We start from the raw sequence: 26,557 nt of genomic DNA on the forward strand, positions 1-26,557 counted from the left end.
TGGGGTCGCACAGAGTCGGACACAACTGAAGCGACTTAGCAGCAGGATTTGACTCCAGTCTCAGTCAATGAAAAGTATTTTCTCTAAAAGAACTGCCCTATTCCTTATCGCTATATAGCAGACTGGGCTTCCCTGGTGGCTAAGAGGTAAAGAATTCAACTGCCAATGCAGGAGATGCAGGTTTGACTCCTGGGTCGGGAAGATCCCTCAGAGAAGAATGGCAACCTGCTCCAGAATTCTAGCCTGGGAAATCCCAGGAACAGAGGAGACTGGCTGGCTATAGTCCACAGGGTCACAAACAGTCTGGACACAACTTAGCAATGACACAACAACAATATACCAGGCTACTCTTCCTGTGGTTCTGCAAACTGATTTAGAGCTGTGAGGAACCATATTTGAACATGGGAGTCAGCACATTCTTGAGGCACTGCTCTGAGTTCTTCCTTTAGAAAGATTCTTTCCTCTTTTCTATCTGTCCATCTCACATGCCAGTTCCTATTGCAATCTCATTCTCCTCTGACTTTACCATCCTTTGGATTTATTGCCATGAAAAGTCTTACTATTCTCTGATGTTTCTTCTGTGATTGCATTTCTCTAACCCTAGACTAGACGTCTTCGATACTTTCTATGACTCCTCTACTCCGCTCACTGCACAACTGCAAACATGAGTGAATAACAGCTTTCCAATTCCTCCTTATTTATATTCACAAAGATACCCGAATTACCTAGTATTTATTCTTACACATGAAACTATATAACAGTGAGCAATTGATTCAAGACTAGTATGCTAAGTAATGTATCCATAAGGAATAATAGTATCTTTAGTAATATTTTTCCTTAAGTAATTTTATGATTTAACATTTTAAGATTATGGCTGATGTATCCATGCAAAGAATCACAAAGAGTCGGACACGACTGAGCGACTGATTTGATCTGATCTGATCTGATCCATGTAGGTACAATATCCATGTAGGTACAAGTAAACACACTAAGAACTAATCTCTCTATTGGGTTTAGAATTCAGTGTCAAATTATAATCAAGCTTTGTCTGCCACCATGTCCAGCAAGTGGACTATAAGGCATTTCAGCACAAACATGAGTTCTGCCCTGTAAGAATTAACCAAGATGAAAGCAGAAGAAGTAGATATCACTGAGAAGCAAATTCAGAGAAACTACTCCACAATGACTGGTTACATCCCCACCCTTGCTGAGCCATCTCAATCATGTACATTTTTACTAATATGAAACCACATGGATCAGCATTCCAATTTCATCTATTGATGATGAGGGCTGGTGGGGGAGGGGTGAGAAGATGGCAAAAACCAATACCTTCCATCACTCTTCACTCTCCAACTCTCCATCTTTCCTGTGACTGTGGGACTAAAAGCAGATCTTCCTAGTCTATCATGGCAAAACTGACTGAGTACAAGTGGGAGTTCCATATACCAAAATTAAGTTATACAACACTCACATGACTATCTTATATAGGCAGAGGTCAAAGATACTGTGGGTTCAGCTACAGACCTCCACAATAAAGCAAACACCACAACAAAGTGGGTCACATGAATTTTTTGATTTCCCAGCACATATAGAAGTTATGTTTATATATACTATCCTGTGGTCTATTAAATGCATAATAGCATTATGTCTAAAAAATGTATACTCTGTAATTTAAAAATATTTATTGATAAAAAATGCTAACCATCATCTTAGCCTTCAGCAAATCATAATCATTTTACCAGTAGAGGATCTGAAATATTTCAAGAATTAGAAAATTGTGACAAAGAAACAGGAAGTGAACAAATGTTGTTGGAAAGTGGCATCAATCACTTGTTTGATGCAAGGTTACCATAAACCTTCAATTTGTTAAAAAGAAAAATAAACCACTATATCTGCAAAGCACAATGAAATAAGGTATGCTATTCCTTGTTGTTGTGGTTAAGTCACCTCCAACTCTTTTCCAACTTCACAGACTATAGCCTTCCAGGCTCTTCTGTCATGGGACTTCCCAGGCAAGAATACTGGAATACATTGCCATTTCCTTCCCTAGGGCTTGTACTATATTAGGTTACATTATATTAAGATATCATATTATCATTAGGATTTGACACGTTGTAAAATTCTAGATTTAAAGCTTTAGTCTTGCTGCTTGGGAATGATGCTAGCTTGTCACGAAATCCAATGGTGTGTGCTCTTAACACAAGTTCGATAGCTCTTTTGATCCACAGCCACACTGGGGCGGGGTAGGAGCAACTACAAGTTCCTGGTCACATTTAATTCTGAAGATACAATATTCAATGTATCAGATTTGATAAAATAAAAAGCCTTTTAAGGACACAACTAAAAACAAGTATTATCTTTAAAATTATAAACAGAGCTAAAATGTGTTATTTCTCCACAGGCTTAGCTATTTTGCCCCATGCAGTGTGAATTTTTATCAGAAAATGATAAAGCAAATGGAAGAACTAAAAACAACTGGGAGTGGAGGTGGGCGAAGTACTCCTATAAATCAAATGTCTTTCAATAAATCCTCAAAAAGAAAAAGAAATCCCTTGCTACATCTGAATCAACAACTAATATGCTGTACACAAAGGCAGGCAAAGAACAAAAGGACGGGAAGTAGAAGTCCTACACTGTTCACTGTCCTAGAATGCCTGCTACTCACACCCGAGCAACGTGGCAGGAATGAGGCCAGTCACATGAAATCTCCTCTCACGATACAGGAATCCTTTGGCGCCACCCTAAGCAGAGGACAGTGATTCCATCAGAGGAAGTGTTTGCCCCAGATGTGTGTTTGGGTTTGGCCACCTAACTCAACAGGAATGACACAGGGCTGACATCAGTGACCTGGATGATGTACAACAGGAACATCTGCCAAACACTAAGTGCCAGACGCTGTGTTCAATGCTTTACACATAAATCATACTTAATTCTCACTGTTGCTCTCCAAGAAGGTTCCATTACTCCTCTCCTTCCCTACATCACACAGAGGGAGCGGGGATTTGGACGCAGGCATCTGAACGCAGGCCCTGGGGTGCAACTGCCTGGACAACCCCCTGTGCTGTTTCCATGCTGCACTGCCCTGAGAAGCTTCGACCTAGAAGCAAAACAGTCACAGCCCCTTCAATTCCGCTCTGCTCTGCGTTCAGAATGAAGGGGGTGACAAGGAGCTCTAGTCTTTTAACTGAAAGATGAGGGCCCCTCGATGATTAAAAAAGTAAAGGGAGGAAAGTGGGCTGTCAAGGTCTCGTAAGAATGTGCCAACACACATTTGCTGGCTGGTAAGATGCAAGCTCATACTGTTTTGTACCATAAGGGCATCTGCTACCAATTAAGATTTTTCTGAAAACCTCCCACACGAATATGGGGCCTATGTCTAGGAACAATGCTCCCTTAAAGGTAATGATTCTAAAATAATGTGATCATGTGATAAAGTACTTAATTTCCCTAGTGAGGCATGATATTTAAAAAAACAAAAACAGCACCATCAAGGAATACCTTGGCTTTCCACAAAACTCAGCATGCACTCAGATACTAAAGTTAACATTAAATTCACCCATTAGCTATAAAACACAGCTCCTGCTTAGGGGTGAGAAAAGAGAATGTATAATTTTCTTTTAGCATATCCTAAACTTCAAAGTTTTTTCTTTGCCTTGAGATTAGTAAAATATTTTCTTAATCTGCACAAATATGGAAGCCATCAATGTGGATTATGAAAGGGAATCCATTCTAAACACTAGGACTGTAACAAATATGTAATTTAAAATTTTATTTCTTTTGATGTTAATCGCACAAATTCATCAAACGATTAGTCTTTCACAAGGCAGCAGATGGGAAAATGTAGTAATTTAACTAACCTTTCATTATAGCTGGCCACCACAGGGGCTGGTAAATATCACTCTGAAGAGTGGCACATGTTTTGTGGTGTATCAACCACTGTGATGACTAGAGAGCCCCTGCCCAGAGTAATTTTTCAAGGCCTTCAACTTTAGTTAATAAGTCCATCATGTGCAGTTTTCACTGTCACTGTCACTGTGCTGTCACAGACACGCACACGTGACAGTGGTGCCAACAGAATCCAGTACAAATAAGGGACTGTCAGCACAGTCAGCGTGAATTCTCAGTATTTCACTTCCTAATTCATGGGCATAAACTAGTCAGCTACACTTTCTGACTGATGTTGAAGCTGAAGCTCCAATATTTTGGCCACCTGATGTGAAGAGCTGACTCATTTGAAAAGACCCTGATGTTGGGAAAGATAGAAGGTAGGAGGAGAAGCGGACGACAGAGGATGAGATGGCTGGATGGCATCACCCACTCAGTGGACATGAGTCTGGGTAAACTCCCGGAGTTGGTGATGGACAGGGAGGCCTGGCGTGCTGCGGTTCATGGGGTCGCAAAGAGTTGGACACAACTGAGCGACTGAACTGAACTGAACTACACTTTCTAAACCAAGAGATGTAAGTGCTTGGCAATTTTGAAACACAAAGAAGTAAATAACAATGCTATATAAGTTGTCTTTTTTTTCTAGTTTCCTATTAGCATATGTACTACCCAATGCTTCTCAAACTTTTTTTTTAGGTTGCAGGACTTTCTTATTCCCAAACAAAATTTTATACAGTATTTTAACATATGAAATAGATAAAATCAGAAATGAGGAAGCATCTCTGCAGAACCTTAGAGCTTTCTCTAACACAGCATGAAAAGTATTGGTCTTGGCCATTTTCCAGATCACAGACTAAAATTCTCAAATCAAACATCTTAAATTAAGGTCTTGTCAATATTAAAATGAGGCAAGGCAAGAGCTATAAAGTTGGTTACAAATTTCATTACAGATAACACAAAGGAAAAAAATTTACAAACACAGTCACAAAAACCTCTGACTTCAATCTTTCAGTTTTTAAAATTATTTTTCTTTCTAACCTTAGAGTAACTTAACAATCATTCAGTAACCTTTCCAGTTTTATTTCAACTGTCAATTACAGTAGGATTAATTCTGCTATTATTTTAAATTGAATATATATGATCCCATTTTTAGAGAATTATCTGTTTGCCCATTCATCCAACCACTTAGCCAAATATGCCCACAATTACAGCTTCTTAAAGTTAGTAATGATGACTATTCTTAGATGTCAGAAAGTTGACTATCTTATTCTTTATATTTTTTTCCCTACCTGAATTTTCTATAAACTTCATTTTTACAAAACAAATTCATTACTCACAAAAAATTCACTTCACAAATAATTACAACAAAACACCAAACATAAAAATCAAACTTCTAAAAAAAAAAAAAAAATCAAACTTCTTTATTTTTGAGACAACACTTAATACTAAAATCTATGTGCTTCCTGGGATATAAGAAAGTACTAAACAATTATTGCTCAAAATCTTTACTATTCAGTTGGACAAATAAGACTCAATAAACAAGAAATAATCAGCACCCAACATAAATAAGAACAGATCTGACAGTTAAACTATGCTATGGACCTTAAACCGCTATTAGTGTTCACACACACACACACACACCAGTACTGCTGCTGCTGCTGCTAAGTTGCTTCAGTCATGTCCGACTCTGTGGGACCCCATAGATGGCAGGCCACGAGGCTCCCCCGTCCCCGGGATTCTCTAGGCACACACACACACAGACACAACAGTACACATTCCCCCAAAAATATCTGAGTAAAAAGATGACCAACCTCACTCATAAATTTAAAAATAAAATTAAAACACTGAAATAGCATTTCACATCATTCTGATTTTGCAAAGTATATAGTTTGATAATCTACTAGGGGCCAATGATTTTGAAAAGTACCGCAGTAAGAAAACACATCCATCTCTCATTGTCTTGAGTTTCCCAGGATTGATAAAAATAGGCATACAGAGAAATATTTCACTTTTTACAAAATAAATAGCGTACAATGATGGAAAGCAATTAGCTCAGAGATGTTTTCATTTCTGTGACATGGAGAGGGAAGGAAGACAGTCTCACTATGTTTGGAATATATGCTGAGGCAGGCTTTTAGAAGCACCATTTGGCAATTTCTATTCAAATTTGAAATATACATGTATACCTTTTCGGGATTCCCTGGTGGCTCAATGGTAAAGAATCCGCCTGCCAATGCAGCAGACATGGGTTCCATCTCTGGGTCAGGAAGGTCAACTAGAGAAGGAAATGGCAACTCACTCCAGAATTCTTACCTGGGAAATCCCTTGGATGGAAACTGGCGAGCTACAGACCATGGGATGGCAAAAGAGTCAGACATGACTTAGTAATAACTAAAACAACAACAACATGTATACCTTTTAGGAATTTATTCTAAAGGAAGAATAAGAATGGGTAACATTTACTGAGGCACATACTATGTATGTTCCAGGTACTATTTTAAGCACTTCTCATTTCATCCTCCTAATAATCCTATAATTTTAATCCTATGACTAATAATCCTATTAGTCCCACTTTAGGAATGAGGTAACTGGAGAAGGCAATGGCACCCCACTCCAGTACTCTTGCCTGGAAAATCCCATGGATGGAGGAGCCTGGTAGGCTGCAGTCCACGGGGTAGCTAAGAGTCAGGCACGACTGAGCGACTTCACTTTCACTTTTCACTTTCATGCATTGGAGAAGGCAATGGCAACCCACTCCAGTGTCCTTCCCTGGAGAATCCCAGGGATGGGGGAGCCTGGTGGGCTGCCGTCTATGGGGTCGCACAGAGTCGGACACGACTGAAGCGACTTAGCAGCAGCAACTGGACTGAGAGAAGTTATAGAACTTTTCCAAGGTTCTACAGTCACTGAGTGGCAAAGACAGGATAGAAATTCCGGCAGTCTGACTTTCAGTCATCATACTGCACACACGTGTAACCAAAGAGGCACAGTAGATGTAAAGATGATTACAGCACTGCCTGTGACAGAAAAGAACAAGAAAATAATAAAATGTCTCCCAATAGGGGTGTGCCTGAATCAATCACAATACATCTAGACAATGAAATAGTACTACTTTAAAAGAACTAGATGATTTAAATATGGAGACACAGAAAAACCTCCACATTACACTAAATGGAAAAGGCAAGACTTAGAACAGTATGTAAAAATGAAATTTATATGGACCTTGACATAAAGAGAACTAAATGTATCAATTTTACTCTCACTTTCCCCACTCTCAACCCCACTAAAACCAGCAGGAAAAGAGTTTGCTTCAAGTATGGGCAAAAAGAACAAGAGGAGAAAAATCACTAAAATTTGAGAACTAGAAAGCAGATGGACAGGAGGTAACTGATTTTACAGTCCTTAGAAAACTAACTCCTACTAAAGTGATGCTGGGGAAAGCTGAGAAGCAACTCCAGTTGCACTGCAGAACTGCCAACAGGCTTAGGAATCGGTGCCAGCTCCCTGTGGAAGGGAGAGCAAAGAGTGGCTAAAGTCAGAAGTCTTGGTTGAAAAAGTGCTTAGGCAGAGGCAGGTCCCTAGATCCCCGCCCTGACTCCTCACACTCAGTCGCTGTCCCTCTCTCCCTGCCAGAAGACCAGAGGGCCATCACTATGCAAAACCAACTCCCAGAATCTAGCCTGCAGGAATGCCTGAGGAGTCCAGATTTGAACTAAAATGAACACCTGTCGAGAGCAAGGAAAAGTGGTGACTAAAATATGGAGACTAAATATGGAGACTAAAAATAGGTTGCTCTTAAATATTTAGGCATTAATATTGCCACTAAGACTGAGCCTGGACTGTTGGTTGGTCTGTGGCCTAAGACCCAGGAACAGCTTACACTGTTTGCTGGTGAACAGTTCTTTAGCTGCACTTTTCATACGAGCAAACCACTCCACCGGAATCTACTAAAACCAAACTCATGGCCATAAAGATAAAAAGGGTTTATTCCCCCCTCCTTTTTAAAAAAAATTAAATAACTTTATTTTTTATATTGAGGTATGGTTGATTTACAAGACCAAAAGCTTAGAGGCCCCCAAACGAGGCCAAGAAATTTTAGAGAACAAAAGGGGGTAAAGGTGGGAAGAAAGGCTGAGACAGTTACACAAAAAACCACGGGCTTTCCACGATTTCTATTCCTGAACTCCAGCATGACTAACATTTTGGGTGGCCAATCCAGTTTTGGAGGATGCCCTGTGCCCTGTAAGACACCTCACAGCATCCCTCCAGTTAGCACCTCCCCCCAAGCTATGACAAGCCAAAGTGTCTCGAGACATTGCCAAATGTCCCCTAAGTGGCGAAATCACCCCCAGTTGAGAAGCACTAGGCTAAACCCAGCTTCGTGTTAATGTGGAGAGGAAGGACACTGGGAAACAAAAGTGTTTCTAATAGTCCAAAGTCCTGATGAGGCCCACCTTAGGAAAGAGACCCTCTGCGACCACACCCCTCACAGGAGAGCCTGGGGCGTGCCCGCAGCATCCTGTGGGTGCTCTCCTGCCTCTGGCCCAGCCGGTGCTTACGGCTCTTCTGTGCCAGATGGCACCAGAGTCCACTGGCACTAAAATAAGGCAAGATATTTTCCAGCATTACCCCAGATTATTGCCTGAGATGATAAAGAATCTGCCTCCAATGTGGGAGGTCTGGGTTGGGAAGATTGCCTGGAGAAGGGAATAGCAGCCCACTCCAGTATTCTTGTCTGGAGAAGCCCACGGACAGAGGATCGGGCTACAATCCATGGAGTCACAAAGAGTCCGGCAGGACTGAGCAACTAACACTTTCACTAATGCTCTAAGAATCTCTAATCAGGTAGTGCTGTCTCCTCTGGGGCCTCTATCTGGCCAGCATGCTTATATTCCCATTAATGTGTGAAATCAGTAGTGCCTCTGTAAACGGCATGCTATCACCTTCTGTAAAACAGATGGAACAGAGTCCTAGAGTGTCTTTTTGAATGGAAATTTCCCATGCTGCCTACCTTAACTGAGGACCTTAACCCAAGACTTTTTGTGTTCCTGTTTCAGAAACTGCTGTCAAGCTAATCCTTGATTCTGTACTTCCAACCCTTTGGTTTTAATGAAAGAAAGCTCATTCAATCTGCCTTGCTAGTTAAAATTAAATTAATCTGGCAAGTTTCTTCCCACTGCCTCAACTCTCTTTATAGCATGAGGCTGAGCAAAATAGCACCTTACTCCCAAAGCAAAAAATTACACCCCAACTAAAAGCCCTTGCATGCATGATACGTAGCTTCAGTCATATCTGACTCTGTGTGACCCCATGGACTGTAGTTTGCCAGGCTTCTCTGTCCATAGGATTTTCCAGGCAAGAATACTGAAGTAGGTTGCCATTTCCTTCTCCAGGGGATCTTCTTGACCCAGGGATCGAACTCGTGTCTCTTGTATCTCCTGCACTGGCAGGCGGGTTCTTTACCACTAGCACCACCTGGGAAGCTCAATTCCCATTACAGCATGAGGCTCAGCAAAGTATCACCTCCTTCCCAAAGAGAAAACTATACCCCAACTAAAAGCCCTTGTGCTGTGCTGTGCATAGTTGCTCAGTCGTGTCCAACTCTGCAACTCCATGGACTGTAACCCGCCAGGCTCCTCTGTCCATGGGGATTCTCCAGGCAAGAATACTGGAGTGGACTGCCATCCTCCAGGGGATCTTCCCAACCGAGGGATCGAACCCAAGTCTCCCACATTGCAGGTGGGTTCTTTACCATCTGAGCCACCAGGGAAGCCCATTATAACACTGTAAAAAACACAATTTATTATCTGTCATACATCATTAAGTGATAGGTATTACAGTACAATATCTTCTTTCCCCATTTCCCCCAGTCAGGTACTATCTGTCATGATGCCAACTTAGAATTCAATACGGGGAAAGATCTAAGAGGAGGAACTTCTTAACCTTATTCAATGCACTTCTAGACTTAAAAGTTACACCTGATATGGATCTGTTATTTGGGGCACTGTTAGGACTGATTTGTATCCCACCCCCAAATTCACAAGCTCTAACCCTCAACGTGACTATCTGAAGATGGGCCTTTAATGAGGCAATTAGGGTGAAATAAAGTCTTAAGGGCACAGCCCCAACCTGTTACATTGGTATCCTTATAAGAGGAAGAAACACCAGAACCCACTCTCTGTCTTCACACACAGAGGAAAGGCCAGGTAAGGACGCAGCCGCCTGCAAGCCAGGAAGAAGAGTCTCATCAGAAACCAACCCGGATGGCACCCTGCCCTTGGGATTCCAGCCTCTGGGACTGTGAGAAAATGAATTTCTGTTGTTTAAGCCACCCAGTCTGCAGTATTCTGTTATGGCAGCCGAAGAGACTAACAAAGGCATGAAATATCTACAGGAGAAGGACATTTGTCCTTTTCTATAATGGAAGTCATGCTTAAAGTTCCAAAGCCTGCCATACAGATGAATGCCTTCTTGGACGCGGCTGGCTATTGATGATAATAGATACTAGATTATGCTTTCTTCACTGAGTCCTCGTTCTACTTGACACCCCAGAAGCAAAATTAAAGAGGCTTTCTCTTTCCTTAGCAAAGCCTTATCCAGACCCCTGGTACTAAATCTCTCTGATTACAAAAGCTTTTTACTCCCTTCTGCCATAAAAATAAGAAACTACTATCAAAGAGTTGACAGTCTCCTGGAGATTAAAAGCACTCTGACTTTTTATAGCTCTTTTGCTGGACTCAATAGCAGTGAGCTGGCCTTCAGGTCAGCAGTCAGTGGCAGAGGCTGCCATACTTTACTCTTAGGTACCCTTCTCTGTGGTTCACTGACACACCACTGCAGCCTCCTAAAGACCAGAACACGACTCGTCTCTTAATGTCAGACTAAACAAGAATGAAAGCCTACTTTCATTACTCTGCTAGTCACAGTAACTGCCAATGGCAATTGGTGGAGAAGCCTCTCATTGTTTTGATAGTGACAGCACCCTGACTTAAAGCCACTCCACTTCTTCAATCCTGTTCTCTCTCATCTTTAAGGATTGGAAGAAGTGGTCTCTCTCATCTTTAAGGGCTTCCCTGATAGCTCAGGTCTGCCTGCAATGCAGGAGACCCCTGTTTGATTCCTGGGTCGGGAACATCCCCTGGAGAAGGGAGAGGCTACCCACTCCAGTGTTCTTGGGCTTCCCTTATGGCTCAGCTGGTAAAGAATCTGCCTGCAATGTGGGACACCTGGGTTCGATCCCTGGGTTGGGAAGATCCCCTGGAGAAGGGAAAGGCTACCCACTCCAGTATTCTGGCCCGGAGAATTACATGGACTGTGTAGTTCATGGGGTCGCAAAGAATCAGACTATGACTGAGTGACTTTCACTTCACTCATCTTTAATGTGAACAAGAACTTTCAAGGGACTCATGGAAGGCAGGGTTTGGGTTTGCTGTCTGTACACGACAAGAGAGGGTAGGAAGTTCCCTCTCCATTCCAACTAGGTGGTTACACCTACTACCCTGACTATAGCGTGCCACTTCTGCATTTCACACATTCGACAAAATGCACTCTTGATTCTTGCTAGGCCCCTGGAGCTGGCTGTGCCTTTGGAGTTGTTAATCACCGTAGATGGTAGCAGAAGTAACAGAAGTCTCTTGCTTCAGCTGAGTAAAATTACTAATAGTCCTGGTTATAAAATTTTTATCAACAGAACTTCATAATGATGCTACACAGAGAAAGTTCTAGATGCTGCTGCTGTGTCAGGCAGAGGTCACATCCTTTTCCCTGGCCACAGTGCCATGTTGTCTTGTTTTGAAGACTGGATCCAAATTCAAAGAAGCTCTCTTAAACACTGCAGGATGACTTGAACATCTTAGTGGGTGTTCTAGCCCACTTTTGTTGTCATCCAAATACCTTCTCCCTCACCATATATATGAGACCATGACAGGGCAAAGGGTTCAACAGTTAGGAATGACTGGTACCCCCAAACTGTTGTCAACAAGGCCTAACTATACTGCCTTACTTGCTGCATTTCAAGTCCACAGTGTGAGCAAATCCATCAAGACAAAGAGAAAAAGCCACCCTCGTTCCCAAGGGTCACTTGTGAATACTCAACTTTTATGTGAATCAAGCCATGCTCACATGTGAGTAATTTCATGTGTTTTCAGAAGGAGTAGAAGCATATTTTGGCTTTTAACTGAAACAGTTAAGCTATGTCATCCCTAGATTTAGGATCACCTTCCCAATAAAGAGAAGACAACATACTTACATGTCAGATTCAAAGGAGGTTGGTAACACTCACACAGTCTAACTAGGCTGTCACTGTCCATGTCACCAGGATCAGCTGGGAAGGTGCAACATCAAAATGAAGTACTGAACAATAAACAACCCATGACCTTTATGAGCATGGGAGGTAACCTATCACACAGAGCAGCCAAGGTGAGCTTCAAAAACCAGAAATCAGTGTGGTTTCTGATCACAGGTAGAATAAACTTCAAATTCACAAAGACTTACCAGGCCTGCCTGCTTCTCTGACCCCAGCCTGTAGTGATCCCATGGACTGCAGCCCACCAGGCTCCTCTGTCCATGGAATTCCCCAGGCAAGAATACTGGAGTGGGTTGCCATTTCCTTCTCCAAGGGATCTTCCTGGCGCAGGGATAGAACCCGGGTCTCCCACATTGCAGGTGGATTCTTTACTGTCTGAGCCACCAGCAAGTCCCATTTTCTCCTATGTTGGCTTATACGCCATGAGAACCTGTGAGCTTAAGGAAGGCAAAACCAAAAAGCAGGTCTATGACACACAATCAGTGAACCCACCCCAGTAATATTATCAGGGAAGATGTAGCAGATCTTTGTAAGGAGAACTAGCTTTGCACACAAATCCCCAACTGCGTCATTCACAAGTAAAAATCCATTCCAAATGGACCAGTAAACTCTTTAAGATGAGGGAGGGCCTCTGGGCCTCTAAATAGGTACCAAAACTCAGCACCAGCTTATTTTTCTGTAGTCTTCCTCTTTTTTTTTTGCCACACCATGTGGCATACGGGATCTTAGTTCCCAGATCAGGATAGAACCCATACCCTCTGCAGCAGAAGCAAGAAGTCCTAACCACTGGACCACCAGGGAAGTCCCTGACCTCATATAAATCTACGCACTGCACCCCCCCACCCAAATATCCTACACTGGATGCTGAAGAACAGACTCAGTAAAATCCTCATATGAGCTCTGAGGGTGAAATGAAAAGGAGAAAGAATTGAAGACAATCTAGAGCCTAAGTTATGAGTAAGTCAGTCTTATTAGCAAATGCAGAGACAGTATAACTGAGTCTCCCTGTTGACACAGGACTAGAGCAGAGAGGGACAAGGTGGTGTTTGCGGAGGTGATGGGATAACTAAGTTCCTTGAGCTGCACCGCATCCCAATCCTCCTTGAGGTCCTCTGAAATGGTTCCCTGTTCTGCATCTCCCCTTGGAGCTTTGCTACAACTCTATATGACATTTACATGCTCTGCTGCTCACAACATGATGCTCTCTCATTTCTCCTCCACATCTATTCTTTTTGTCTTTCCCAACAAGGTAAGTGATACACCATGCATTCAGTAGCTCAAGCCAAATATCTGGAAGGATTTTCAAAGACCTTTTATTATGGACAGTTTCAAAGATTGACAAAAATAAAGAGAATGGTACCTATTACTCAGCTTTAGGGAGCAGCAACATCTTGTTATACTTTATCTACTATACACCATGCCCCAGATTAAAGAAATTAAATCTAGGTTCTTCCTTCCCCCCTCATACCTCACAGCCAATTCATAGGAATGTCTTAGCATTATCTCTCAAACTCATCCTGAATCTACCAATTTCTCATTTTCTCTATCTTAATGCAAGTCACCATCATTTCTCAACTAAACTCCTCTAGCAGCCTCCTAATTGGTTTTCCTTGCTTCCACTTTTGCTCCCTACTTCAATCTATTCTAAACAGCAGCAAGATGAACAATAAGGAATCAGATAAATGTGGTTTCCTATTGCATTTAGAATAAACTTCAAATTCATGAAGTCTTTAATCAGGCTGGTTTGCTTCTCTAATCCCCTCTTGTAGCCACCTCAGTCCTGCCAAGCCCCACTGGCCTTCTCTACCTTCCTTCTAATACCAAGCCCATCCTGCCACAGGGCCTTTGCATGAGCTGTTGCCCTGGCCTGCGATGCTCTTTGCCAGACCTATACTTCGCTGATTCCCCGCCATCTTTCAAACCTCAGCTTAAAGTCACATCCTTAAACACCTTCCCAGGCCACCCAATCTACAGTTGTTACATCACCATTTGCATTCTCTACTACCACCATTTGATATTTTTCATGTACCTTAAAAAAAATTTTTTTCCCCTCTCTCGCCAGCTGGGCACAGGGATGATAAGACCTATCCAGTATATAGGTTCATTTCTCTTTCGTAAAAAAACAAAAAAAAAAAAACAAAAAAAAACTAAACCCTGATTTTGTTCAGGTATCAACTCCTCCCCTGTGCAGCCATGGGCCTCAGGAAAAGCTGACCCTCTATCCTCCAACTTCAGGAATGACTGATATGATTGACTGACGAAAATCTCATACACCTTGCTAGTGGCTAGTTCAGAAATGAGCCAAGGAGATAAAAGGCAAGGAAGAAAGCTATGAAAAGCCCCAGCCTTTTTCTCTCTCTGGGCAGGAATGAAAAAACAAGTTGCCCCACCACACCTGTGAGAGCAACAAGCTTTAGGATGAAGTCAACATGGTGTATGCAGAATAGAACGTGAGTCTTTGATGACATAGTTGAATTGCCTCGTCAACCCATCTGGGAATACATAGTATCTCTGACTTCCTTTTATGTGAGCTAATAAGTATCCCTCTTATTTAAGCCAGTGTAGGTTAGATTTTCTATTATCTATAGGTAAAAATACACTATACACAGGGACTCTGTTTACTTGCTCAATGCTATACTCCCAACACCTAGAATATGGTGGGCACTTAACAAATCTATGTTGAATGAATAAATTCAAGAGTCTGAAAGAATAACCAATGAAGGAGAAAGAATCCTAAAACAATTATTCTCCACTGAGCCCAATGACTGAGCTATAAAATGTCATTAAATCCTTAAGAACAGGCATCTACTTAAGTACTATTGAGTAAGCAAAAAATGTTCTTGATAACGATTTTAAAATGTTGACCTAACACTGAAATATGTCACCATCATTACAAAAGGAAAATGCCACTATCAAAAAGCATGCATATTTTTGCAGACTTACAGGTTCTTGGGGTTCTGATTCTTCCCATGCTCCCCAACCATCATCTTCCCAGTTTGATTTACCTGTTTTGAAAAAGATGAAAAGTGCTTACTACGTAAAATATAGAGCTTAAGTTATTTTAAAAACATTTCCTCTAAACATAATAGAACCAACCTCATATTAAGGAAGAAAACAACGGTAAACTATACTATACTAGGTCAGGATTTTGCTATATGTAATAATATTCAGGAAACATCTGACCCGGATTTCCACTATGTGATAGTAAAAGTGTGCGAGTTGGTTGGATTTTAAGATATCGGACATCAAGTTTACCCACATTTAAATCAAACTGCAAAGGTGACTTTTTAAAAAATCTTAAAATGACAAGTATCTGTTACTTCATATATTAGACAAGTTAAATGTACATAGTGGCCAAAAACACACCTAAAATTTCACACAGGTATCTTTAAAAGTGTTTTAATAAGATAATGTATCAAAGATTAAGAAAACAATTTTGAAACCAGATTGGTCTACTATTTTCCACCTTTTCCTGACACTCTGGGAATTCTTATACATGATAACACTGTCTTGGATTAAAATAAGATGTCCAACCACCACTGCAATGGGGAATTAAAAATTCCAAACCGGGGGCTTCCCTGGTAGTCACTGGTTAAGAATCTGTCTTCCAATGCAGGAGATGAGGGTTTGATCCCTGGTCAAGGAACTAAGATCCCACTTGCTACAGGGTAACTAAGCCCACGCACAGCAAGTAGAGAAGGCCCACGTGCCGCAACAAAGACCCAGCACAGTCAAATTTTTTAAAAAATGAAAAAAAAAATCCCAAATTAATGAGTACATTTTTATATAATTATCTTTGAATTTATTTTATATCATATCAGAAGAGAATGAATAAAACTATCATTTTTAAAGGAACTATTAATATTCTGAACCAAACACCAGATACTCTATATGTATGACTTCAAATCAAATTAAAAAACAAATCAAAGTTTCCCTAAGTGTGAAAAGAGCAGATAGTTGTCTAATTATAAGTTTAGCCCCAGAATCAGATTACCTAGGTTCATCCTGGATCCAGCCCTTATCAGCTCTGTGACCCAGAACAGTTACCCCGTATTCATAAGCTTTAGCTCTTTTACCATAACATCATAGAAAATGACAGTACCTACGGTTAGTGGGATTGCCATCAGCATGCTAAGTCCCCAGTACCTGATACATAATAAGTTCTTTTTTAATATAAATTTATTTTAATTGGAGGCTAATTACTTTACAATATTGTATTGGTTTTGCCATACATCAACATGAATCCGCCACGGGTGTACACGTGTTCCCCATCCTGAACCCCCTCCTACCTCCCTCCCCATCCCATCCCTCTGGGTCATCCCAGTGCACCAGCCCCGAGCATCCTGTATCATGCATCGAACCTGGACTGGCAATTCGTTTCACATATGATATTAGACATGTTTCAATGTCATTCTCCCAACATAGTAAGTTCTTAATACCAGTCATCAGGATTTAGCTATTAAAATACTACAAAATATAAATAAAATATTGTATTTAAACCAATTAGCCTCAAAATTCTGGAGGAAGAAGCAACCTAAAAGATGGGACTGAACATGTTATCTGCTGACAGGAGGATGGAAGCAAAAAGAACTTCCACTTATCTACAATGTTCCAAAAGCTGCTAAAATCAACTATATATTAGATGATTAAAAAAAAGTTACAGTATGGTACTTGAAATCATTGCTCAATTAGCTCTGTGGCAATATCCCCGTCTTTGGTACTTAAACACCAAATAGCTACTTTATAATGTGCCAAGCACACTGCTAGGTATAACATAGTACTAATCATTTATTTAACACTGTACAACTAATAGAAGATTTCCATACACACATCAATTGAACAATTTAACAAATGTTCTGTTAAATACCCTGTGCCAAATCCTGTAGTAGAAACAGAGAAAAATACAAACATATGAACTCCTTTTCTTTTTAAAGAATCTGTGATCTAGTGTAGGAGAGAGACAAACAAGTAATTGTTATGGTGATGGCTGTAACTGACTACTGACTACTATGGAAACTCAGATGAGGCCGTAAAAGAGACCAAAAACTACAGGGAGGAGTCATCTTAAATGAAATCTTATAAAAAGTGGCTAGAGGGACTTCGCTGGTGATCCAGTGGTTAGGACTTCGCTTTCTAATGCAGGGCTTCAGGTATGATTCCTGTTCAAGGAGCTAAGATGACAACGTGCCTTGGGGCCAAATATTGTAACCAGTTCAATAAAGACTTTAAAAATGATCCACAGATTTTTTTTTTTAAGTGGCTAGAAACTTTTCAAAGGCAAAGAGACAAAAAAAAAAAAAAAAAAAGCCATTCAGACAGAGGTTATCATAACAACAACTAACATGTTTTCAGCATTTCTATATGCTTAAATGCTTTATTGACATTAATTCACATAAGCACGACAAGGATCCCCTATCTTTCTCTTTTTACAGAGAAAAGCAGATTGCCTAGTTTACATCACTTGCCTAAAATCCAGAGGATTAAATGGAGGGGCGGGGTTTGAATCCAGTTCTGCCTGAGTTCCAGAGCCCACGCTGCCTAGTATTCTCCCATACTTACTCCTACGGCCTGTGAATAAGAGTAAGATTAGGAAACAGTGGGGCTTACAAGTAAGACCAAAAGCAAGATTTCATTACATTAACATGGAAATATTCCCGTGATCTTGAACCTTGGAAATTTCTTTTTTGTAACTTGGAAAACTACAGTTGCTCTTTGGCAATCTAAATTTGCTAGGCAATCCCTTTAGTCTGCTCATTTTTCTACTGCATAGAAAGCAACTATCTTCTTATGGGCTGATGGTAACTAGGCCATCCGACTGATGTCTTTTGTACGAGAGAGCAAAATGTGTAGTAAAGCTTATTGCTCTAAGGTCCACAATTCAATGTTAAAACTGCTATAAAAATATCAAATTACCAAACTCTCTGGAAAAGCATGCAGAATTTAAAGTACTTCATGAAGGCCAGCTAATCATGTATTCATTCATGCATTCAACAAACACAACCCAGCATCTCTTCTGTGTTGGGCCCTGTGCTAAGTGCTGGACATACAAAAGCAAAATAAGCCTTCAAAGAGCTTAGTCTGTGCACATAACCTCTGTTGAATGCTGTTGAAAACTATAAAAAAATGTGTTATTTCTCCTCCATACTGGTAAAAAAGTACCCAGCTCCATTCACAAATGACTCATTCAATCAGGAGAAGACAGCAGAAATTTTGATTATCAGCCCCTGCCGAGACCCAGTTCTCTCCATAAAGCACAATTCAAAACATTCCAGGAAGAAAAAAAACTCTGAGAAATACCTTCTTTTTACAAAACAGTGGTGCTCATGACGGTTTACCCATGTCTCAATGTCTCTGCCTGGGGAATTTCTATTAACTGGAGGCAAAGAAAAACTAATCAGGCACCTCCCACTGTCACAGGAATACATTTCCCAAAGGGGTCATGGTACAAAAAGGTTAAAGGAAGGTGAAGGTGAAAAACAGAACTGTTACTTGGAGAGGTTAAAGATATTTTTGAAGGTTGGTTTAGAATTCTCAGTATTATTTATAATAATGTAAGAAAATGGACTCCAAATTTTAGTCAACTTAAAAATGAGAAACATAAAAAAAAAAATCAAAGATGGAAACATCAGCAAATAAGGTACTACCTTCTGGCTACTGTTACTCAGTGTCAGTGATGTAAAGTCTGTAGCCTCCTGACTTCAGTTAAAATTCATCTGATACTGTTTTGCAGGCTGCTATTTGACAGCTACTGTTGAAGTATCAGAATCGTAGTACCTTACCAAGGTTATTTCTTATGTCCTCAAATACGAAAGCAGGTCAAGCACAATCTTCAAAAAAAGTTTATATTGAAAAAATAGCTGCTGAATGTCTAATAAAGATGCCATTCATATACAAAATTTTATTCAGGTGGTCTTTCCTTCTGGTAACTTTTCTATGAGGGATGCTCTTCTTCAATCCATGTCATTATCAGTATATTTTAATTGATTATTGATCAAATTTGTGAATAACAAGAGCAATGTGTTTTACATTTGAGAACTGGGCCATTTAATGTCAGTAAGGAACATTTACTACAAAACTTTAAGGTCTATAAATTTCTACATAACAGGAAGAAATAAGACATCAAAAGATGATGGTCTGTTAGAATAAATAGATCAAAACCTTCTATAAGCCAGGGTGATTTGAAAGTCCTAACTCTTGTATGTGTTGAGATGTAAGTCAGTTGAAACTCATTTGAAAAGATGTAAGTCCGATGTAACGCATTTGAAAAGATCCTGATGCTGGGAAAGATTGAAGGCGGGAGGAGAAGGGGACGACAGAGGATGAGATGGTTAGATGGCATCACCGACTCTATGGACATGAATTTGAGTAAGCTCCGGGAGTTGGTGATGGACAGGGAAGCCTGGCGTGCTGCAGTCCATGGGGATGCAAAGAGTTGGACACTACTGAGCAACTGAACTGAAGTCAGTTTAACAAAATGTACTATCACGGATGGACACTCAAGACATAAACTTCTTTAGGGTGATCAGGATCCAGTGCAGAATTCCCAAAACTGCACAAATCACCAAATCATCCAGTTCACCTAATGAGCCAAGTGGCATGCTTTTCAGTCTAAGGCTAGGCTATAAATTATGGGGTAATTTTAAGTATTTACCATCCCCCCATTTATTAAATAAGTAAGTCGTAACCACCTCATCTCTAGAAAGCAATCCTTTAAATGACACTGTCATCAACTGCCTGTATCCCAACAACACTGATCAGAATATTAAGAAAATGGCATCCACATCCATTGCCTTTACAAAACTGGAGCTACAGTCTCTTCTGCAGCATGGCCTCTCTAGGGAACCTTAAAATCTCTGCAAAGAGATTAAAACAATGAATTAGGGATGACTCAAGTTTCAGGGTTGACCCCATCCTGAAAATGTGAGGCAGGCTGTCCATGGATGACGCTCTGAAGAATACTAGCTTCAAGGATAAACTTCAATGCCAACTAATCTGATCTAAAATCTGTTTTCCTCTGCCTGCCCTCATCCTTATTTCTATTCTGTCACTTCATTAGCCTCTTCATTTACTGGAGGGCAGTCTTTAGCAGCACAGTCCAATAAAAATGTAATACAAGCCACACATGCCCTGCTAAACTGACTAGCAGCCACATTTAAAAAGTAGAAACAGGTGAAGTTAACTTTAAAATGTTTTATTTAATATGTATAGCCCCAAACGTCATTTCAATATGTAATCACTATTAAGTTGTTCACGAGCTATTTCACATTGGTTCTCTAAGTCTTAAAGATCCAACACGTATTTTACACTCAGCGCACATCTCAGCTGGGACCAGACATGTTTCTAGTGCTCCACTGCACAGTACGAGACAGCACAGGTCCAGAACAACTGTTAGGTGTCTGGTGTCAGCCTGCCTGGGTTTGATACCCAGCTTTACCCCTGAGGGGTCATATATCCTTAGGCAATTTAATCTCTTCCCTCTCAGCTTCCTCTTTAGCAAAATGGAGTTAATAACTGTATCCATTTTTGTTAAGAGTTAAAAGAGCAGTGCTTGGCACATACACACCCTTGATGGCTGTTAAAACGATTACTCTCCAAACACAGCACCCTCTTTCTTCATTCTTACTCTCTGCATTAGCCTATCCCTTATCTGTCAACTAATTTAAGTATTCCCATTTGTCTCCAGCTCTCCAAATTCACCTTCTCCTTCAGGACTTGGATTAATTATTTATGAAGTTTTATTGCATCTATCAATGATCTTTCCCTCTTGTGAAACCACAGCATTTGATTATATTTTCCTTTCAGAATTATAAATTGCGTTGGGTCATTTGTTGTGTTGTTAACTTGTCTGGTTGATCTTAAATGAATACCGTGTCAATACAGCTACACATTTAAGCCTTGGAGGACAAGGAATATACATACTGTGTGTGCTCAAACTCTTACACACACACATATATGCATCTTCAAGAACATTGTAGGTACTTAAATATTTATATCCATTTAGGACATCAAGTCTTTGAAAATAACCTTCTTACCCAAAGGTTTCCCCATATATCCCTATAAAAGAAGCAGGATTTAAATTAACATATTTAAATATAGTAAACAAATCAGATGTTGATTCTAAATATTTTAAATTTCCACAGAAATACAAAAACATTTTATTTTTATAAACTTTATATACAAAGACTTTATATTCCAAATCAAAACTATCTTTTGTAAATAAGTTTTCTATGTAAAATTATAAATATATATTGATAAATTTTGATAATTCTCTATTCCATTTTAGTCAGAAAAAATAATTAACCATCTTTAGCTTTAGTTTTGATTAAGAACAGAAGAAACAGAATATTTCTGTTCTAATTAAAGTCTAAATGGCAGAATCTGACAATGTAAAAAAAGATCCTCTAGAAATATTGCTCAATATAGTTGGCCTAATATGGATTAATGGATCTTTGTATCTGATAGATACACACACACACACACACATGCACAATGCATATTTCAACATTTCAAAACAAAACTTGTATCATTGCTTTAAAAAGATCTTGCATCAGTAAAGAAAAACCAATACATTCAATTAAGCATTTACTTTCAACCTGACTTTTTGGTAGGCTAGAAAAAACAATTACAAAGAACACTGAGTTCCCAAATAAACACCATATCATTTTGAAGACAAAAAAGAACAACCACATCATTCTCAAAATGTGTCTGTATTCTATTATGCAAATATTCTTTTTGCCAACAGTGAATAAAACAGGTTATACTCAAAACAGCTAAGAAATGGCAAATATTGCCTATTGGAGACATCTACAATTAGATCATGAGACTGCCTCCCTAGGTTTGTTACTTTAGTGCTATGACTCATGTGCCAGATGCTGCTCCTAAAGCAGTGATTTTACAACTATAGCACAGCAGGACAGCATCAGCTGTAAGCCAAATATTTCAGATGTCCATGTTTCAACTGGGCTTTCCCACCTCATTTCCAGTACAGCCTACTGAAAAAAAAGGCACTTTCAAGTACATGAGACACGACTATTGAGCCCGTGTTTGAGAGCAGGGGAGCCACAACTACTGAAGCCCTCGTGCTCTAGAGGCCGTGCTCCGCGACAAGAGAAGCCACTGCACTGAGAAGCCTGCGCGCTGCAACTGGAGAGTAGCCCCTGCTCACCACAACTAGAGAAAAGCCTGCACAGCAAGGAAGACCCAGGACAGCCAAAAACAAATTAAAAAAGTAAATAAATAAACAGTAACAATAAAAAGAAGTTTGCCAGTTTAGATTACTATGTTAGTTATAATTACTATGTCATTACTACTTCATTTGCTAAAATTACCCCTCACTCATATTTTATACCACACCTTGAATCATACTTGCTCTCTATTTAAACAAAATTCCTAAGCTTATCTCCAATCAACTTATATGATGTAGAGAGAAATAAACACGAGCAAAATGAAGTTATAAGTATTAGTAATGAAAAGCAACAACCTCCTCATTGACAAGTAATTTGACTTTTCAATCATTTTTTAATACATATCACTTAAGAGGACTATTTTGAACTGTCTAGAATAACTGGCAACATAAATTCTTGTTCTTACCCTTACCAGGTAAATGAATAAAACCAATGGCTTTAAAACATAAAATGTAACTACAACTTCCTCTAGGGAGAATTTTTTCCCTAAAGAGATTAGATTATACTAGTATTAAAAAAACTGTTCAGCTTCTCACTTGATATCATCAGTCATTTATAGTCACTGAAACCTTCGAACTATGGAGAAAACATTGTAATTCAAGCATCAAAAAATAATAGATGTCTTTTAAGGTATATTTCCAACGAATGAATTATTTTACCAACAAAAGCTTAAATGAGAAATTCAACTTTTGCTTTTCACAGTTCTATTTAATTTAAAATATACATTATTCCAATTTGCTTCTGAACAGTCTGTCCTCATAAACTGAGTAATAGTTTCACATTTAAAAAGAACCTGAAGCTAAAAAGGAAAATGAATTCTAGAAGTGGGCAATTAATTTGACAGTATTTGCTTTCTTCAATATAAGTATGTCAAGATCGAAAACTAAATGGGAAACTGAAATCATTAAATGTTAGGAAAAAGAAAATTTAATCTCCATGGTCTAAGAAAAGATCTTACTCGCTTTGAAGCAAATTCATTTCCATTCTTCTAAAACAGGAAAAAGAGAATGTACTTGTTTCTATAAAGAGCACCAACCTCCAGAACTTGTAACTTGTAAATAATTCGTAGGTTCAACAATTTTAGTTGGCTATTCTTGGCCAAGCCACAGAAAGCATCACATAGCAATACAAAGAAAAAAAAAAAAAAAGACTAAAGAATAGAGAAGATACTTCATTTCCTATGCCTCAGAATTATTCATCTTTTTCTATTTCTAAAGAAATGGAAAATGGGAATATAAATTTTATATTAGCATATCCTCTCAGCACATAAAAATATGCAGCAATCTAAAATGAGGAGGCTCCCATTTTCAACAAACATCAGTTTCTTTCAAAACACCAGGATTAAATCAGACTAGGTCTGTAAGGCCCCTTCCAGTTCCAGATTTCTAAGGACTCCTGTTATCAAATAAGTGGCCTTCTATATCACTCAAGGAAAATGTTCTGACAGTTCAAAAAAGGACAGAACTGAAAATATCTTTAAGCAGAAACAAAGTGTATCCTCTTGCTCTAAAGGGCTTCCTTGGAGGCTCAGATGGTAAAAAAAAAAAAAAAAAAAAAAATCTGCCTGCAATGCAAGAGACCCAGGTTTGATCCTGGAGTCGAGAAGATCCCCTGGAGAAGTGAATGGCTACGCGCTCCAGTATTCTTGCCCAGAGAATTCCATGGAGAGAAGAGCAGTGCATAGACTTGCAAAGAGTTGAAGACAACTAAGCAACTAACACTTTCACTTTTCTTGCTCTAAATAGTTACAAAAACACAAGTATGCTTCTTTTGCTCCAAATCTAAGAAATCTTTAGACTCATCCTAACAAAAACGATAAAAACAAACTGTAGACTTGAAGAAATTTAACATGCCCTATTCTTCTTTCTACTCATTTTATTTTTTAAAGGAAGTCACTGACTAAGGGCAACAATATATTTTGTATATTAGATAGAACTTAGGCTACGGTTTTTCCAGTGGTCATGTATGGATATGGGAGTTGGACTGTGAAGAAAGCTGAGCGCCAAAGAATTGATGCTTTTGAACTGTGGTGTTGGAGAAGACTCTTGAGAGTCCCTTGGACTGCAAGCAGATCCGACCAGTCCATTCTGAAGGAGATCAGCCCTGGGATTTCTTTGGAAGGCATGATGCTAAAGCTGAAACTCCAGTACTTTGGCCACCTCATGCGAAGAGTTGACTCATTGGAAAAGACTCTGATGCTGGGAGGGATTGGGGGCAGGAGGAGAAGGGGACGACAGAGGATAAGATGGCTGGATGGCATCACCAACTTGATGCACGTGAGTTTGGGTGAACTCCGGGAGTTGGTGATGGACAGGGAGGCCTGGTGTGCTGCAAGAGTCGGACACAACTGAGCAACTGAACTGAACTGAACAGGGAACATAAATGAAGGTGCAGGTATATAAATACTGCTCACCAAAACTAATTTCTGCAAATTCTAAAGCCAATTCAGTATTTTCCTTACTTATTCAATTCTAATATGATTGTCCTTGTGAGAAAACTTTCCTTATAGTTAAGGTAAATTCTTCCAATACCAGCTTAATCTTGCTATTACTTGTTGCCTTTAAAAAAAACACAGATAAAGTCTGATAATAACATTAGCATCACCTAAGAACCATTTTTCATTTACTGGAAGAGCAAAAAGCAAAGAAACTGATAACACAGGAAGATGACAAGTGTGGGTATAAATGAGCATTTCTGTTTACCATGGACAGGAATAAACCTGACCAATTTTTAGACTAACTATGTGATTGTGCTCAACAACTAAAATGTGAATTTCTATTATCCAGCAATTCCAATCCCAGAAATTTACATACAGAAATATTAACATCATAGGTAAAGCATGTATAAGGATGCTTACTAGAACATTTTCTTGTAGCAAAAATACTGGAAATACTCTAAATGTTCATTGAGAAACAAAACATCCCAGCAGCATGTATGTTTACTGTCTAAGCAGAAAGTCTGGAAGATTCTCGCTAGGGCAGCACTTTATAATGACAGAATTTTCCATAATGATGGTGGTGTTCTGTATCTGTGCTGTCCATTAGGTAGCCAATAGGTAGGTACATGTGGCCACTGAAATGTAATTAGTATGACTGAAAAAGTGAACTGTAATTTTTACTTAATTTCTATTAATTTATACTTAAACAGCCACATGTAGTTAGTGGCTACTATACTAAAAAGCTTAAGACTAAAGTTTTAACATCTGGAAGGGGGGATATGAGTAGCTAAAAGATAGATTTTATGTCTGACTTTATACACTTAAAAAAAATAGAGGCGATGTAATAATAGGTGATTATCTCTCTTGACCTGAGAGTCTCTCTTCTGAAGAATTTATATGTGAGGCTTAGGCTCACATGATACAAAGAACAATGATCTGTGTTCAAAGAACTGTTTTTGGTCACCTTTTCAAAACAGCAATATGGTATGGCAGACACCCAAGAATTTCAAGAGTTCTTTCTCATGAGGAAAGTTCATTTAGGGTCTCGATAGTCCCAAATGATATTAACACAGTAGTTATACAAAAACACTTACTGTCGTACAGATCCAGAACTGTCCCTGTGTAGACCATTAAATACCATCTGAAGAATACCAATCTAAGGAAAAGATTCTTGACAGACACTACAAAGGCCACCCAACTGGTCATTCTATTTCCACTTTCACCCACCATTCCCATTCATTCTCTTCTTTGCTAACACAGAAATGTCTTTCAAATATTAACCTGGCTGTCCTATTTCTCAGTTCAAATTCCTTGCACAGGTTGCCACTGCTATGTTTCTCAAGTTTCAAACGCCATCACCCTGCTACTGCCTTAGTCCTGTCTTTACTTCTGAAGACCCTGATCTAGAGCTGTATGAACATCTCCCAAATGATCACCTACCTCTAACTCAGAACTACAAAACCTATCCTTTTCAGAGCCACCAAACCCATCTCTCTGCAAATCAAATCTTGAAATGCTATATACTTTTGCCTTACATCAGTGGTTACCCTCTGCCTATAGCAGAGATGCCCAGGGAACTGCAAATGGATTACAGATGAGCCAAGATATTGATCCTCTCGGCTCTCAGGATAGCTTGGTAGGGCCTGGGGCTACTGGAACTTCTAGCAGGTCACTTCTCACCATGAACAGCATTGTTTTACATTTTACGACCTATTTATTATCATACTAGTTTATATATTTTATTGA

The 26,557-nt window shown here is 39.5% G+C and overlaps 1 protein-coding gene across 2 annotated transcripts in view; it reads right to left on the bottom strand.

The window, feature by feature from the left end:
• The window catches only part of RAB3GAP2 (RAB3 GTPase activating non-catalytic protein subunit 2), a 103,775-nt gene that overhangs the window by 67,729 nt on the left and 9,489 nt on the right, over nucleotides 1-26,557 (bottom strand). For both annotated transcript variants that reach the window (XM_061382227.1, XM_061382229.1), the window contains exon 2: nucleotides 15,134-15,195. In XM_061382227.1, the coding sequence (XP_061238211.1) occupies nucleotides 15,134-15,195 (62 nt within the window). The remainder of the gene's footprint in view (nucleotides 1-15,133; nucleotides 15,196-26,557) is intronic.

This window comes from Bos javanicus, chromosome 16, assembly GCF_032452875.1.
Source record: "Bos javanicus breed banteng chromosome 16, ARS-OSU_banteng_1.0, whole genome shotgun sequence".
NCBI lineage: Eukaryota > Metazoa > Chordata > Mammalia > Artiodactyla > Bovidae > Bos > Bos javanicus.